Source organism: Dryobates pubescens, chromosome 1, assembly GCF_014839835.1.
Source record: "Dryobates pubescens isolate bDryPub1 chromosome 1, bDryPub1.pri, whole genome shotgun sequence".
Taxonomy (NCBI): domain Eukaryota; kingdom Metazoa; phylum Chordata; class Aves; order Piciformes; family Picidae; genus Dryobates; species Dryobates pubescens.
The window spans coordinates 58498490-58510634 of NC_071612.1; the positions used below are offsets into that span (position 1 = coordinate 58498490).

Below are 12145 nucleotides of genomic sequence, written 5' to 3' on the forward strand. Positions count from 1 at the left end.
CATTTTACTCCCACAAGAAGGAAAATCAAGAGGCTGTCATTGAATCAGTGAGAAATAGAGGATTACATTCAAACATACAGAGGAAAATACAGAACACATGGATCCTTAACACCTAATACATATACAGGATATGTGAAAATCCCCCCAAACCAGACTAAACCACAGACCCCACTGCTCATTTTCTGCCCCCATAGATCCCTTGCCTAAGCAGGCCAGGATTGCACAGTAAGAATTAGTCAGGCCTCTGAAGGCCATAACCAGGCCTCCTCTCCCATTGTTACAAGAAGGTAGGAGCAGAAAGGAGGGAGAAAAGAATCACAGAATTGTCAGGGTTGGAAGGGACCTCAAGGATCATCCAGTTCCAACCCCCCCTGCCATGGGCAGGGACACCTCACACTACAGCAGGTTGCTCACAGCCACATCCAGCCTGGCTGCAAACACCTCATGGGCAACAACTTCTTCCTCACATCCAATCTGAATCTCCCCATTTCTAGGTTTTCTCCATTTCCCCCAGTCCTATCACTCCCTGACACCCTCAAAAGTCCCTCCCCAGCTTTCTTGAAGCCCCCTTCAGATACTGGAAGGCCACAAGAAGGTCTCCTGGGAGCCTTCTCTTCTCCAGACTGCACAACCCCAACTCCCTCAGTCTGTCTCCACAGCAGAGCAGCTCCAGCCCTCCGCTCATCCTTGTGGCCCTTCGCTGGATACCTTCCAGCAGGTCCAAAAAAGAGGAGTTGGCCTTGCTGCCAACTTATAAACAGATAGCAGAATTCTGCAATTGAATGGCAAAATGACAATTTTCTGGCCCATCCCTGGACCTTTCTGGTCCTCCTGGAGGACTCAATTCTGTGTTTTTTATCTTAAAGGCCTCAAACGACCACACATAGAATCACAGAATGGTCTCGGTTGGAAGGGACCAAAGCTCATCCAGTCCAGCCCCTCTGCACTCAGCAGAGACATCCCCAACTAGATCAGGTTGCCCTGAGCCCTGTCCAGCCTCACCCTCCAGGGAAGGAGCCACAACCTCCTCCCTGAGCAAGCTGTTCCAGTGTTCCACCACCCTCATAGTAAAGAACTCCTCACATCCAATCTAAATCTGTTCTTCTCCAGCTTAAAGCCATTGCCTTTGTCCTGTCCCTGCAGGCCTTTGTAAACAGTCCCTCTGCAACCTTCTTGTAGCTCCCTTCAGCTACTCCAAGGCTGCTATTAGGTCTCCCCATAAACTCCTCCTCTCCAGGCTCAACATCTGGGTTCAGAGTGGCTGGAGAGCAGCCAGGCAGAAAGGGACCTGGGGGGACTGGGTGACAGCAGCTGAACATGAGCCAGCAGTGTGCCCAGGTGGCCAAGAAGGCCAAGGGCATCCTGGCCTGCATCAGGAACAGTGTGGCCAGCAGGAGCAGGGAGGTCATTGTGCCCTGTGCTCAGCACTGGTTAGGCCACATCTTGAGTCCTGTGTCCAGTTCTGGACCCCTCAATTTAGGACGGACATTGAGACACTTGAACATGTCCAGAAGCTGGTGAGAGGTCTGGAGCACAGCTCTGTGAGGAGAGGCTGAGGAGCTGGGGGTGTTTAGCCTGGAGAAGAGGAGGCTCAAGGGAGACCTCATTGCTCTTTCCAACTCCCTGAAGGGAGGTTGTAGCCAGGTGGGGCTTGGTCTCTTCTCCCAGGCAGCCAGCACCAGAACAAGAGGGCACAGTCTCAAGCTGTGCCAGGGGAAGTTTAGGCTGGAGGTGAGGAGAAAGTTCTTCACTGAGAGAGTAATTGGCCATTGGGATGTGCTGCCCAGGGAGGTGGTGGAGTCCCCATCCCTGGAGGTGTTAAAGAGGGGATTGGATGTGGCACTTGGAGCCATGGTTTAGTTAGTCATGAGGTGTTGGGTGATAGGTTGGACTTGATGATCTCTGAGGCCTTTTCCAACCTGGCTGATTCTATGATACTAAGAGACGGGCACAGCCAGCCTAGAGTACAGACCACTGACTTTTGCTTATCCCCTAAGATTTGGTTGCCATCAACGTGATTATCAGCCAGCATCTGTGCACGTGGCAGTATCAAGCAAACTGATAGCTCCTTGTTTTGAATGCTGCTACCCATTTTAGTACTTCCTGCTCAAGTGGCCACAGCTGGGCTTGCCTAGGGAAGGCTTTCCCTCAGCTCTCCTCCGTCCAAAGGACCTTCACATAATGATGATCTCTTGCCGAATAAAACCCAGCGCCGTCACAGCACGCGAAGCGATGAGCAGCAGCTATTTCTGTCCCATCCTGGAGCACAATGCTTAATTAACCTCATGGATAATTATTTTTAAAAGAATTATCACCTTTTTTTTGTTTGTTTGTTTTTCTTTCACATTTCATGAAAATGAAGCACAGAACTAGAAGCAGGCAAGAGGTGACGCCTCTGCATCCCCGTCACACACGCTTTGCAGGAGGCCTCCAGTGCTGAGGTAGCTGCAGCCAGGGTGAATTTAATTAAGCAGATACTTCTAATTATGAACTTTCAATTCCCTTTTGATTAAGGCTTACTACAACCCCCTCTCTTCGGCAAGGTGATGCACAAGCATTTCCCATGTGGATAAAGCCCGTTTGTGCTTACTTTCAAAATCCATAGTGAAAACCTCAGGTGGCACAACGCCAGGAAGAAGGAGTCAAGGGCCACGGAACTGTGAGCGGCAGAAGGAAAACAAACTTTCAGGTATAATCAGAAAACTGGGGGATTCACTGCATCATTTCTGCATTCCCCAAGTCTGCATTTAGGTTAGGTGCCAGGATTCCTCAGGAAGCTCCCAGCGACATTACCGGACAGGGCCCCGCTTCTCATCTCCCAGAAGCAATAAGCGAGAGCGCAAGCAAACCCAAGCAGCGCCATCCACACAGATTGGATTTGAAGCTCGGGAAAGAGGGCAAACATTAATGTGCAGAGAATGAAATTACACAGATCCAGCATACGAGATTTACAGCGAGGCAAATCCCATCACTTAAAACAATGGGGAGCTGACATCTGCTTGATTCGGTGCAGCATATGAAAGAAAGGAGAAAATCTCTCCCAAATCCGAGCAGGCTGGCGTTGTTGTTTGGCTGGGCTTAGGACAGCAGCTATCCTGCTATCTACATTTTATTGCAATTATTTGTATGGTTGGGTTTTTTTTCCTTCCCCCAAGGCCCAAATCCTTAATATATATATATATATCTCTATATCATATTGGAATACTGAGAGAGTATTTATCACCTTGAAACTAACTCACCCGTGAGAGACCTACTGTATTTCACCGTTTCACCCATTTCCAGCATTCAGAACAGATCAGTTTTAAAGAGCACAAAGTGGGGTTTTTTTTGAGTACCTGTGTCCCAGAGAATTAGTTCTACAAAAGCCCTCAGGCTGGCATTTCCCTTCTTTTCAGCTATCAGCATCAACTTGTCTAAATAGGAACTAAAACACAGCATTACAGGAGAAGCCACAGTTCAGATCTTGTTTTCTACAGCAATGTGCTGAGGCAGGTGAAAGATATCAGATACGTAGGCAGGAACAGAGGCAAATGCTGTACAATGCTTCTATAAATAAGACTGCAATATTGCAGCTAAAGAAAGTAGCCCAGGGACAGTCAATGTTCTTTGACACCACAAGATAAGCACTGTGAGATTTGTTTTCATTGGAAGAGACCTTTAAGACCATCGAGTCCAGCCTTCAACCTGAGACCACCGTGGTCATCAAACCACCTCCTGAAGTGCTACATCAAATTCTGTCCCCTGCTGAGTTACCAAATGCCCAGATGCCAGAACTCACATTAAAATGGAGTCCAACACAAACATTGCTGCTTCTCCCTGGTGTAAACACACGGTGTTCTATTTAAAGCCAATCCACGCACACATGGAAGGCTACAACCTATTCCCCCAAGTTCACTTCTTCCTACCTACAGCTCTGAGTTTGTTTTGATTTGAAACCATTTCAGCCTGACCATTCATGCCATCATCATGCCATCAAACCATAAACCAGAAGGCTGAAGAAAACTTAGGAACAGACTTCATCACTCTTTCAGCATTCATTTTGAGTACTTTATTCTTGCATGGCTCCTCTGCCTGCACAGTGCTACTGAAGGAGAAGCAGGTTAAGATCCTCAAATTAAGACCTCCTCACAGGCACTACTAAAATCATTAAAAAGGTTACAGATGCCAACTGCAGCTGCTTAATGTACAACCCCCTGCCAAACCTAAAATTTAACCCTAACTGGAGAGGACCTTTCAGCAGAGTTCAGAAACACAAGCAGCAGGCACAGCCATTTCAAACCACCGGGTTAGAAGCCAAGCACTGGTGGGAGCGAGGGTGGCTGACAGAGGACAACTTAACTGAACCATCTTGGCCGGCTCTGGTTTTACCCTGAGGTGTGTATGGGTGTGCCAGAGCAAGGGTTCTGTGGGACCACTAGAACCCAGCCAAATCATGCCACCCAGGGTGGTTTCCATCTCTCCCCTAGCTGCTGCCACCAAGGGCAGACGCAAACTTCAGCACCGTCTTTCTCTGGCTACAAGTGGCGAAGCACTCCACCAAACGTGACAGCTCAGGCACAGAGCTGCTGGAAGGCATGAGACACTGAACTCCTGCTGAGCTGACTACAACCTTTCAGAAACTGGTCAATTAAACAGCGAGCAATTAAGGCATCCTTAGCTTCTGATCAAGCATATATGCCACAACAACAAACCCCACCATGCTACGTTGCCTGTTGATGTCGTTCTGCTTGAGGCTGCACCCCAGAGCAGTGTAGCAATAGTGATGTATTTAAAAGACAGATTAGGCTTTAATATGACAAAGCATTCAAACAAAATGGAAGAGAGATCCTTGACTCGTCACAGCCAGAAGTCCTAGCACCCTGCCATGGCTTCTTGTGCGCAAAACAGGGGTTTGGTATTTATTTCCACTGCTCAACATAGACTCCTTCACTTTATTCTGTTATATATTGAATGCCCCTGTGCACACACACAAGCACCATCTATGGATTCCTGATACAGGGATCATTCAGCTGCCAAACCCCCCCAAATCAGGTAACACCCTAAAAAATGGTTTGTGGAAAGCAAGCCACCAAACAATAACCTGAGCACTACTCCCACTTCTGGACTCCTCGACACCCATACCGGAGACGTGATGACAGATGAAGAATGAAAAGGTACTCACAAATAACACCTTCTGCAAGCCATCCTTGACTGTCAGGTGGGTTGGGTATTTATGTTTTTCTCTCAGGCAACCTGAGGTAGGAAAGCTCTTTCTTAAGGAAAGAAATGAATTGATTAAAACCAAAAAAAACCAACCACCAAACCGAACTGAAGATCACATTCACAGCTTCGGCACGCTCACTCGCGATCAGCCTCGCTGGAACATCACAGACAAGTCAGCTGGTGATGTAACCAGCACCAAACACCGCATCAGATAAACCCAAAGGCTCTACAGGGTTGTGTTTTGCGAAGCCAAAAGGTTTTTCCCGGAGAGGAGGTTGGGGAGGCGTGAAGCAGCCACGCTCTTCTCACGTCCCCGGTGGGCTTGCTCTCTGCCGCCGCAAAAAGTCCCCAAGCTGTATTGATTCTCAAACTTCATCCCCGAGGGAAGAGAACCCAAAGAAACAACCCCACAATATGCTCTCTCAGTTGCTATTTAGACTGAAATAGAAAAGCACCAAATGTCGCGTTTGCGACTGCACCATCTCCGTGTGAGCGCTGTAGTACAGCCCAAACCGAGGCAAGGCCATTGGTCCTTTCATCTCCATGGCAACAGCAGCATCTGTGAAGAGGAGCCCTATTCCCTCCTCACTGCAAAGTCAATTTATAGCCACATACTATGACACACACTGATAAGACGGCGAAGCTAATCGGCAGCCAGGAGAGACAGGGAGCGAAGGAGGAGATTAAGCTCCTGCCCAGGAGAACGCGCTCCGGTGAACAGTGCTGCTCGGGTGGAAACCACAACACCCTGAACCTAACCCAGCTGCTCCTTGCAGCTGGGCCAGGCTGGGAGTTCGTGAGCTCCATGGGTTAGATAACAAGGATAGCTGCCTAATGGTTTATGGAATTAGCTTCTTGGTTAAATCTCCTGCAGACCCTAATTAATGGGGGGGGGGGAGCATGATGGTTTTGCTCTTTGCCAAAGAAAAAGCAAACAAAAAGCCAAATTAAAGTTGTTCTTTGCAAGAGAAAATAAGACACCCCCCCCCCAAAAAAAAAACCCAAACAAAAAACACCCCAAAATTGAAGTTGTTCTTTGCAAAAGAAAATACTGCCCCCCAAAACCCAAACAAAAAAACCCCAACAAAATTAAAGTAGCTCTTTGCAAAAAAAAAATACACCCCCCCCAAAAAAACCCAAACAAAAAACATCCCAAAATTGAAGTTGTTCTTTGCAAAATACTCCCCCCAAAAACCCAAACAAAAACACCCCAACAAAATTAAAGTAGTTCTTTGCAAAAGAAAATAACACCCCCCCAAAATCCCAAACAGAAAAAACACCCCAAAATTAAAGTAGTTCTTTGCAAAAGAAAATAAACCCCCCGAAGAAAAACCCAAACAAAACCCCCCACCCCAAACTGAAGTTGTTCTTTGCAAAAGAACAAAAAAAACCCAACCAAACCCCCCAAATTAAAGTTGTTCCTTGCAAAAGAATAAGCAAGCAAACAAAAAGTTGTTCTTTGCAAAAGAAAGAAAAACCCAAACAAACAAACAAAAACCAAATTAAACTTGTTCTTTGAAGTAGAATGGAATGGAATGGAATGGAATAGAATAGAATTAACCAGGTTGGAAAAGACCTCAGAGGTCATCAAGTCCAACCTCTCACCCAACACCATCTGATCAATTAACCATGGCACCAAGTGCCTCAGCCAGGCTCCTCCTCCTCCAGTGATGGTGTCTCCACCACCTTCCTGGGCAGCACATCCCAAGGGCCAATCTCTCTTGCTGGGAAGAATTTCTTCCTAACCTCCAGCCTAAACCTTCCCTGGCACAGCTTGAGACTCTGTCCTCTTGTTCTGGTGCTGCTTGCCTGGGAGAAGAGACCAACCCCCACCTGGCTACAACCTCCCTGGAGGGAGCTGGAGAGAGCAAGAAGGTCTCCCCTGAGCCTCCTCTTCTCCAGGCTAAGCAACCCCAGCTCCCTCAGCCTCTCCTCACAGGGCTGTGCTCCAGACCCCTCCCCAGCTTTGTTGCCCTTCTCTGGACACCTTCCAGCATCTCAACATCTTTTCTAAACTGAGGAGCCCAGAAGTGGGCACAGGACTCAAAAGAAAAAAACCCAGCCAAAAGAACAAATTAAAGTTGTTCTTTTCAAAAGAAACAAAGCAAAACAAAACCAAACCCCGAGAAGCCCAAATTAAAGTTGTTCTTTGCAAAAGAATAACAATCAACCCCCAAACCAAGAAAAAAACCCACTCAAAAAAACCCCAACCAAAACCCCAAACCAACCAACAACACCCCCCCCCCCCAACCCTTCTCCCCCACCAAAACTGAAGAGCTATTACTTTAATATATATTGTTTTTTTCTCTACAAAAGATTTGTTGTCATTAACAGCAAAGTGAGAAGTTTCACACAATCCCAACGTGAAATGAGGTTTAGAAGTGACTTCAGGGGATCATGCAATCCGACCCCCCTGCCAAAGCAGGGCACCCACAGCAGCTTGCCCTGGATCACAACGGCCGGGGCTGGGTTGGAATCTCTCTAGAGACTTAGACTCCACAACCCCTCTGAGGTTTCACAGTTCTGCAGACTACTGTCCTCCCATCTCCCCTCAGCACTGTCAGTGGTGCATTTCAGCAGCATCATGCCTGTGCTCTAAAGATACATACATAGAAGATACATAGAATAAACCAGGTTGGAAGAGACCTTCAAGATCATCGCGTCCAACCCATCAACCAATCCAACACCACCCAAACAACTAACCCATGGCACCAAGCACCCCATCAAGTCTCCTCCTGAACACCTCCAATGACAGCGACTCCAACACCTCCCCGGGCAGCCCATTCCAATGGGCAATCATTGGAAGTCTCTGTCTCCAGGGAAATGACCACATGTAAGCGATTGATGGGTCAGCTAAGCTTGCTTTTATTTTATTCCTGTCCACTGAGGTCCTTCATAAAAACCCCAAACCAACCAAACTAAATGTGGCAGTTCAGGCTGGGTGCCTCCTGTTCCTGCCACGTAAGTTGTACCTCTGGTGTCCCAAGTGTCCAGCCCAGGAGGTGGGCACAGGGAACAGCCTATTTCTACCCATAAATCCTGCACCCTATAAATCCATCTGCAAAGTCTTTCTCTTCCTCTTTCTTCGCTCTCTGCTCCCATGCGAGATGCTCCCTATCAGGTAATGCTGGGGGAGTTATCTCAGGGCCTCTTAGCCTGGCTAGGCCTAATGCCAGGAGGAGAAGGGGGATGGGCAGTCTCAGACCTGGCCAGCTGAGATCAGCCTAGCAGTGTGGGGGGAAGAAAGAGCCCTGGGGGATTTGGGTATATCCTCAGGTGAGGAGAAGGGAAGTGTTGGGAGGCTTTTGGGTGTGCTGTAGGGGACTCTGTATGCTTTGGGTTTCTGTTGTCACTGTGCTTTGCAGCTTCTGGACAACACTTAGTGCTTTTCCATTTAAACTTTCCATCACTTCACAATCCATCTGTGTGATGAGTGCCATTCTTCTGCCCCTCTCAAGGGCAAGAGAGGATCTGCCTGGCCTCAAAGCAGGACACCAAACCACCAAAAATCCCCAACCCCAGCAACAAAAGAATAACCAACTCCACTCCACAGAAATTCCCTTTTCCCCTCCTGTTCCCTGTTTCTTGCCCCACTCTGATGCTCAGCACTCAGGCCGTATGTTATCAAGACAGCCAAGCTTCCTCCCTTGCTTCATGAATCAACACAATGACCATCTGCTCACATTATTCAGTTAAATATATACCAGAACACACTGATGAGGGCAGCTCATTTGCCATGGTCAAGTGATCAGTCCAGAGCTGTTTCATGGCCAGAGGTAGTATTTCCAAAAGAAGAGAGAGCAGGGGGTCAGCCAAGTGCTCCTCATCACAGCACTACCTGTGAAGTTCCTTGGGTTGAAGAGGAGCATGAAGTGGCCAAGATGCTGCTAGAAAATGGAGCTTTGCAAAAGCAGATTTTCCTAATGTTTGGATATTAGAAAACATTTCTTCCCTGAAAGAGTGGTCAGGCATTGGGCCAGGCTGCCCAGGGAGGTGCTGGAGTCCCCATCCCTGGAGGTGTTCAAGAAACCTGTGGACATAGCACTGTGGGACATGGTTTAATGGCCATGGTGGTCTTAGGCTGACTGGTTGGGCTTTTCCAACCAAAATGAATCTGATTCTATATTCTGATGGACTTTGGCCCAAACTGATTTGCAAATGACCACCTTTAGTGTCAAAAAGCTTTAAGGTACTCCCTTTTGGTCAACCATCTGCCTGAAGCCAAACAGTTAAGTCTACAACCTACCATTCACCTCCCACTTACCTGCCACACAAATTCCTGCTAGACTGGGAACCAAGATAAGACTTTTATCTCTAGCAGACATGCATTTAGGTGAAGCCATTCAGCTTCACCTAAAGTCAAACTGATGGTCATGTGTAGAACTCTCCGGGCTGCCAAAGCCCTGGAGACACATCAACATGGGTTAGTGATCTAGCAAGGCAACGGGAAACCACAGAGTCACTGAATCAGAATGTTAGGGGCTGGAAGTGACCTAGAAAGCTCATCCAGTCCAACCCCTGGCAGAGCAGGATCACCTAGAGCAGAATACACAGGAATGCATCCAGGTGAGTCTTGAATATCTCCACAGAGGGAGATATTCAAAACCATTATTGATGGGGAGACAAAACCCCCAGACTTAGAATCATAGAACTGTCAGGATTGGAAGGAACCTCAAGGATCAGCCAGTTCCAACCTTCCTGCCATGGGCAGGGACACCTCACACTACAGCAGGTTGCTCACAGCCACATCCAGCCTGGCTGCAAAAACCTCCAGGCAGGAGGCTTCCACCTCCTCCCTGGGCAACCTGTGCCAGTCTCTCACCACCCTCATGGGCAACAACTTCTTCCTAACATCCAATCTCAATCTACCCATTTCTAGTTTTGCTCCATTCCCCCCAGTCCTATCCCTCCCTGACACCCTCATAAGTCCCTCCCCAGCTTTCTTGGAGCCCCCTTCAGATACTGGAAGGCCACAAGAAGGTCTCCTGGGAGCCTTCTCTAAACTTCTCCATCCCCCCCAAATCAGTCTGCAGTGCTTGGATACTGCAGCAAGAGGTACTTCAGCACTCACTTTAAGAAACTACATCTAAATAGGGGGATTGGAACTGGATGACCCTTCCAACCCTAACAATTCTATGATTCCACATCCCCACTCCACGAGCAAGGCCTGATCTGAATCATCCATCCACGTGTCTCCCAACACCGGCTGACATTAATGTGGTGGTTTGGTTTCTGCTAACTTTTCCCACAAGTTAAGACAATTCAGAGCAATACAGACTCAAAAGAGGTTGTTTTGCTGTCACACTGAAGACAGCCTAAAGGTATCTTGCTGCAGAAGAGCTTTCTAATGATTCAAAGACTGCCTCATTTTCAGCAGATCCTAAACACAGAGCCCTGGCACAGTGCAATTTGAAAGCTGCTTGCAGGTGGGGAGATTGCACATCACAGCCAAACCCTTTTAATGGCCACAAATACATCACACAGATAAATGCCTGCTCATAAAACCAAACCATTACAGGCAGAGTCCCATAAACCAGCTTTCCAACATACTGTAAAGTCAAGCAGCTCCATCAGTGCTGGTGCGCAACAAAGGGAAAACACAAACAACCCTGGCGGCTTGGGCTGATCCTTCTGTTCTTAACTCCAGGCCCTGCAGCTGCCTGGCACTGCAGTGCACTGCTTGTACAAAGAGTGAAGAGTAAGACAGAAGTAAGAATAACTTCTAGAGTTATTAATTCACAAGTTCACCAGGAAGCAGCAAGCTGCCCTCCTGGCCAAGAAGGCCAATGGGATCCTGGGCTGCATCAAGAAGAGTGTGGCCAGCAGGTCGAGGGAGGTTCTCCTGACCTTCTGCCTTATCCTGGTGAGGCCTCATCTGAAGGACTGGGTCCAGATCCAGATTTGCCAGTCCAAGAGAGACAGGGAACTGCTGGAGAGAGTCTGTAGAGGCTCCAAAGTGGCTGGAGTATCTCTGGGAGGAGGAAAGGCTGAGAGCCCTGGGGCTATTAAGCCTGGAGAAGAGCAGCCCCACAGGGGCTGAGCAATGCTAGGCAAGAGCTAAAGGGTGTGGGGCAAGAGGCTGAGGCCCCAGGCTCTTGTCAGTGGTACCCAGAGACAGGAAAAGGAGCAACAGACACAAATGGCAGCCCAGAAGGTTCCATCTGAACAGAAGGAGAAACTTGTTTGGTCTGAGGGTGCTGGAGCCCTGGAGCAGGCTGCCCAGAGAGGTTGTGGAGTCTCCTGCTCTGCAGAGATTCCAACCCCCCTGGGCATTGTGCTCCTGGGCAAGCTGCTGTGGGTGCCCTGCTTTAGCAGGGGGCTTGGACTGGGTGATCTCCAGAGGTCTCTTCCAACTCCCACCACACTGAGATTCTGTGAAGCACGATCACAGACATGAAGCTTTTACTGTGCACAGCATCTTTGCACTTGTTTTGTGCAAGGTTTCATTCTGGTTTTAGATTTCCTTCCGGTGTGATCAGGTATCATGAGAACTGAAAACACCAAAACCCTGTTGGCTCCAAACCAAGCTGAGCTGCTAGTTAGGGAATGGTTGGACCTGATGATCTTTAAGGTCTTTTCCAACAGACATGATTCTATGATTCTAAGAGATCTTACTCAGGAATTTTTTCAAGACAACAGACTGAGTGGTATATTTATGTTAAGCATGGTCTGAAGATGCTGTTTGAGCCAATGTACCTTTAGATCACCGCCTTCCTCAGCCCTCCCCTAAAACAATACAAAGCTGGCCCGATGAGTAAGCACAGGACAAGGCCTGGCCATGTTTGGTTCTTAGCAAAGTGAATTAAAATGTTTTACAACTGATTGAATACCACAAAATGGAAGGTTAGTTGCTGCACAGGGTATTTAGCCTTAGCTTTTGACTTAGAATCACAGAATGGTCCAGGCTGGAAGGGATCTCCAAAGCTCATCCAATCAAACCCCA

General features: G+C 48.0%; 1 protein-coding gene across 4 annotated transcripts in view; it reads right to left on the bottom strand.

Annotated features, from left to right (window-relative positions):
* The window catches only part of IQSEC1 (IQ motif and Sec7 domain ArfGEF 1), a 539967-nt gene that overhangs the window by 303681 nt on the left and 224141 nt on the right, over positions 1-12145 (bottom strand). The window contains exon 1 of one of the 4 annotated variants that reach the window (XM_054166431.1): positions 5162-5284. The exons of the other annotated variants lie outside the window; for them this stretch is intronic. Coding sequence (XP_054022406.1) covers positions 5162-5184 — 23 coding nt within the window. The 5' untranslated portion in view covers positions 5185-5284. Of the gene's footprint in view, positions 1-5161; positions 5285-12145 lie in introns of those variants that run through there. 4 annotated transcript variants of the gene reach the window in all.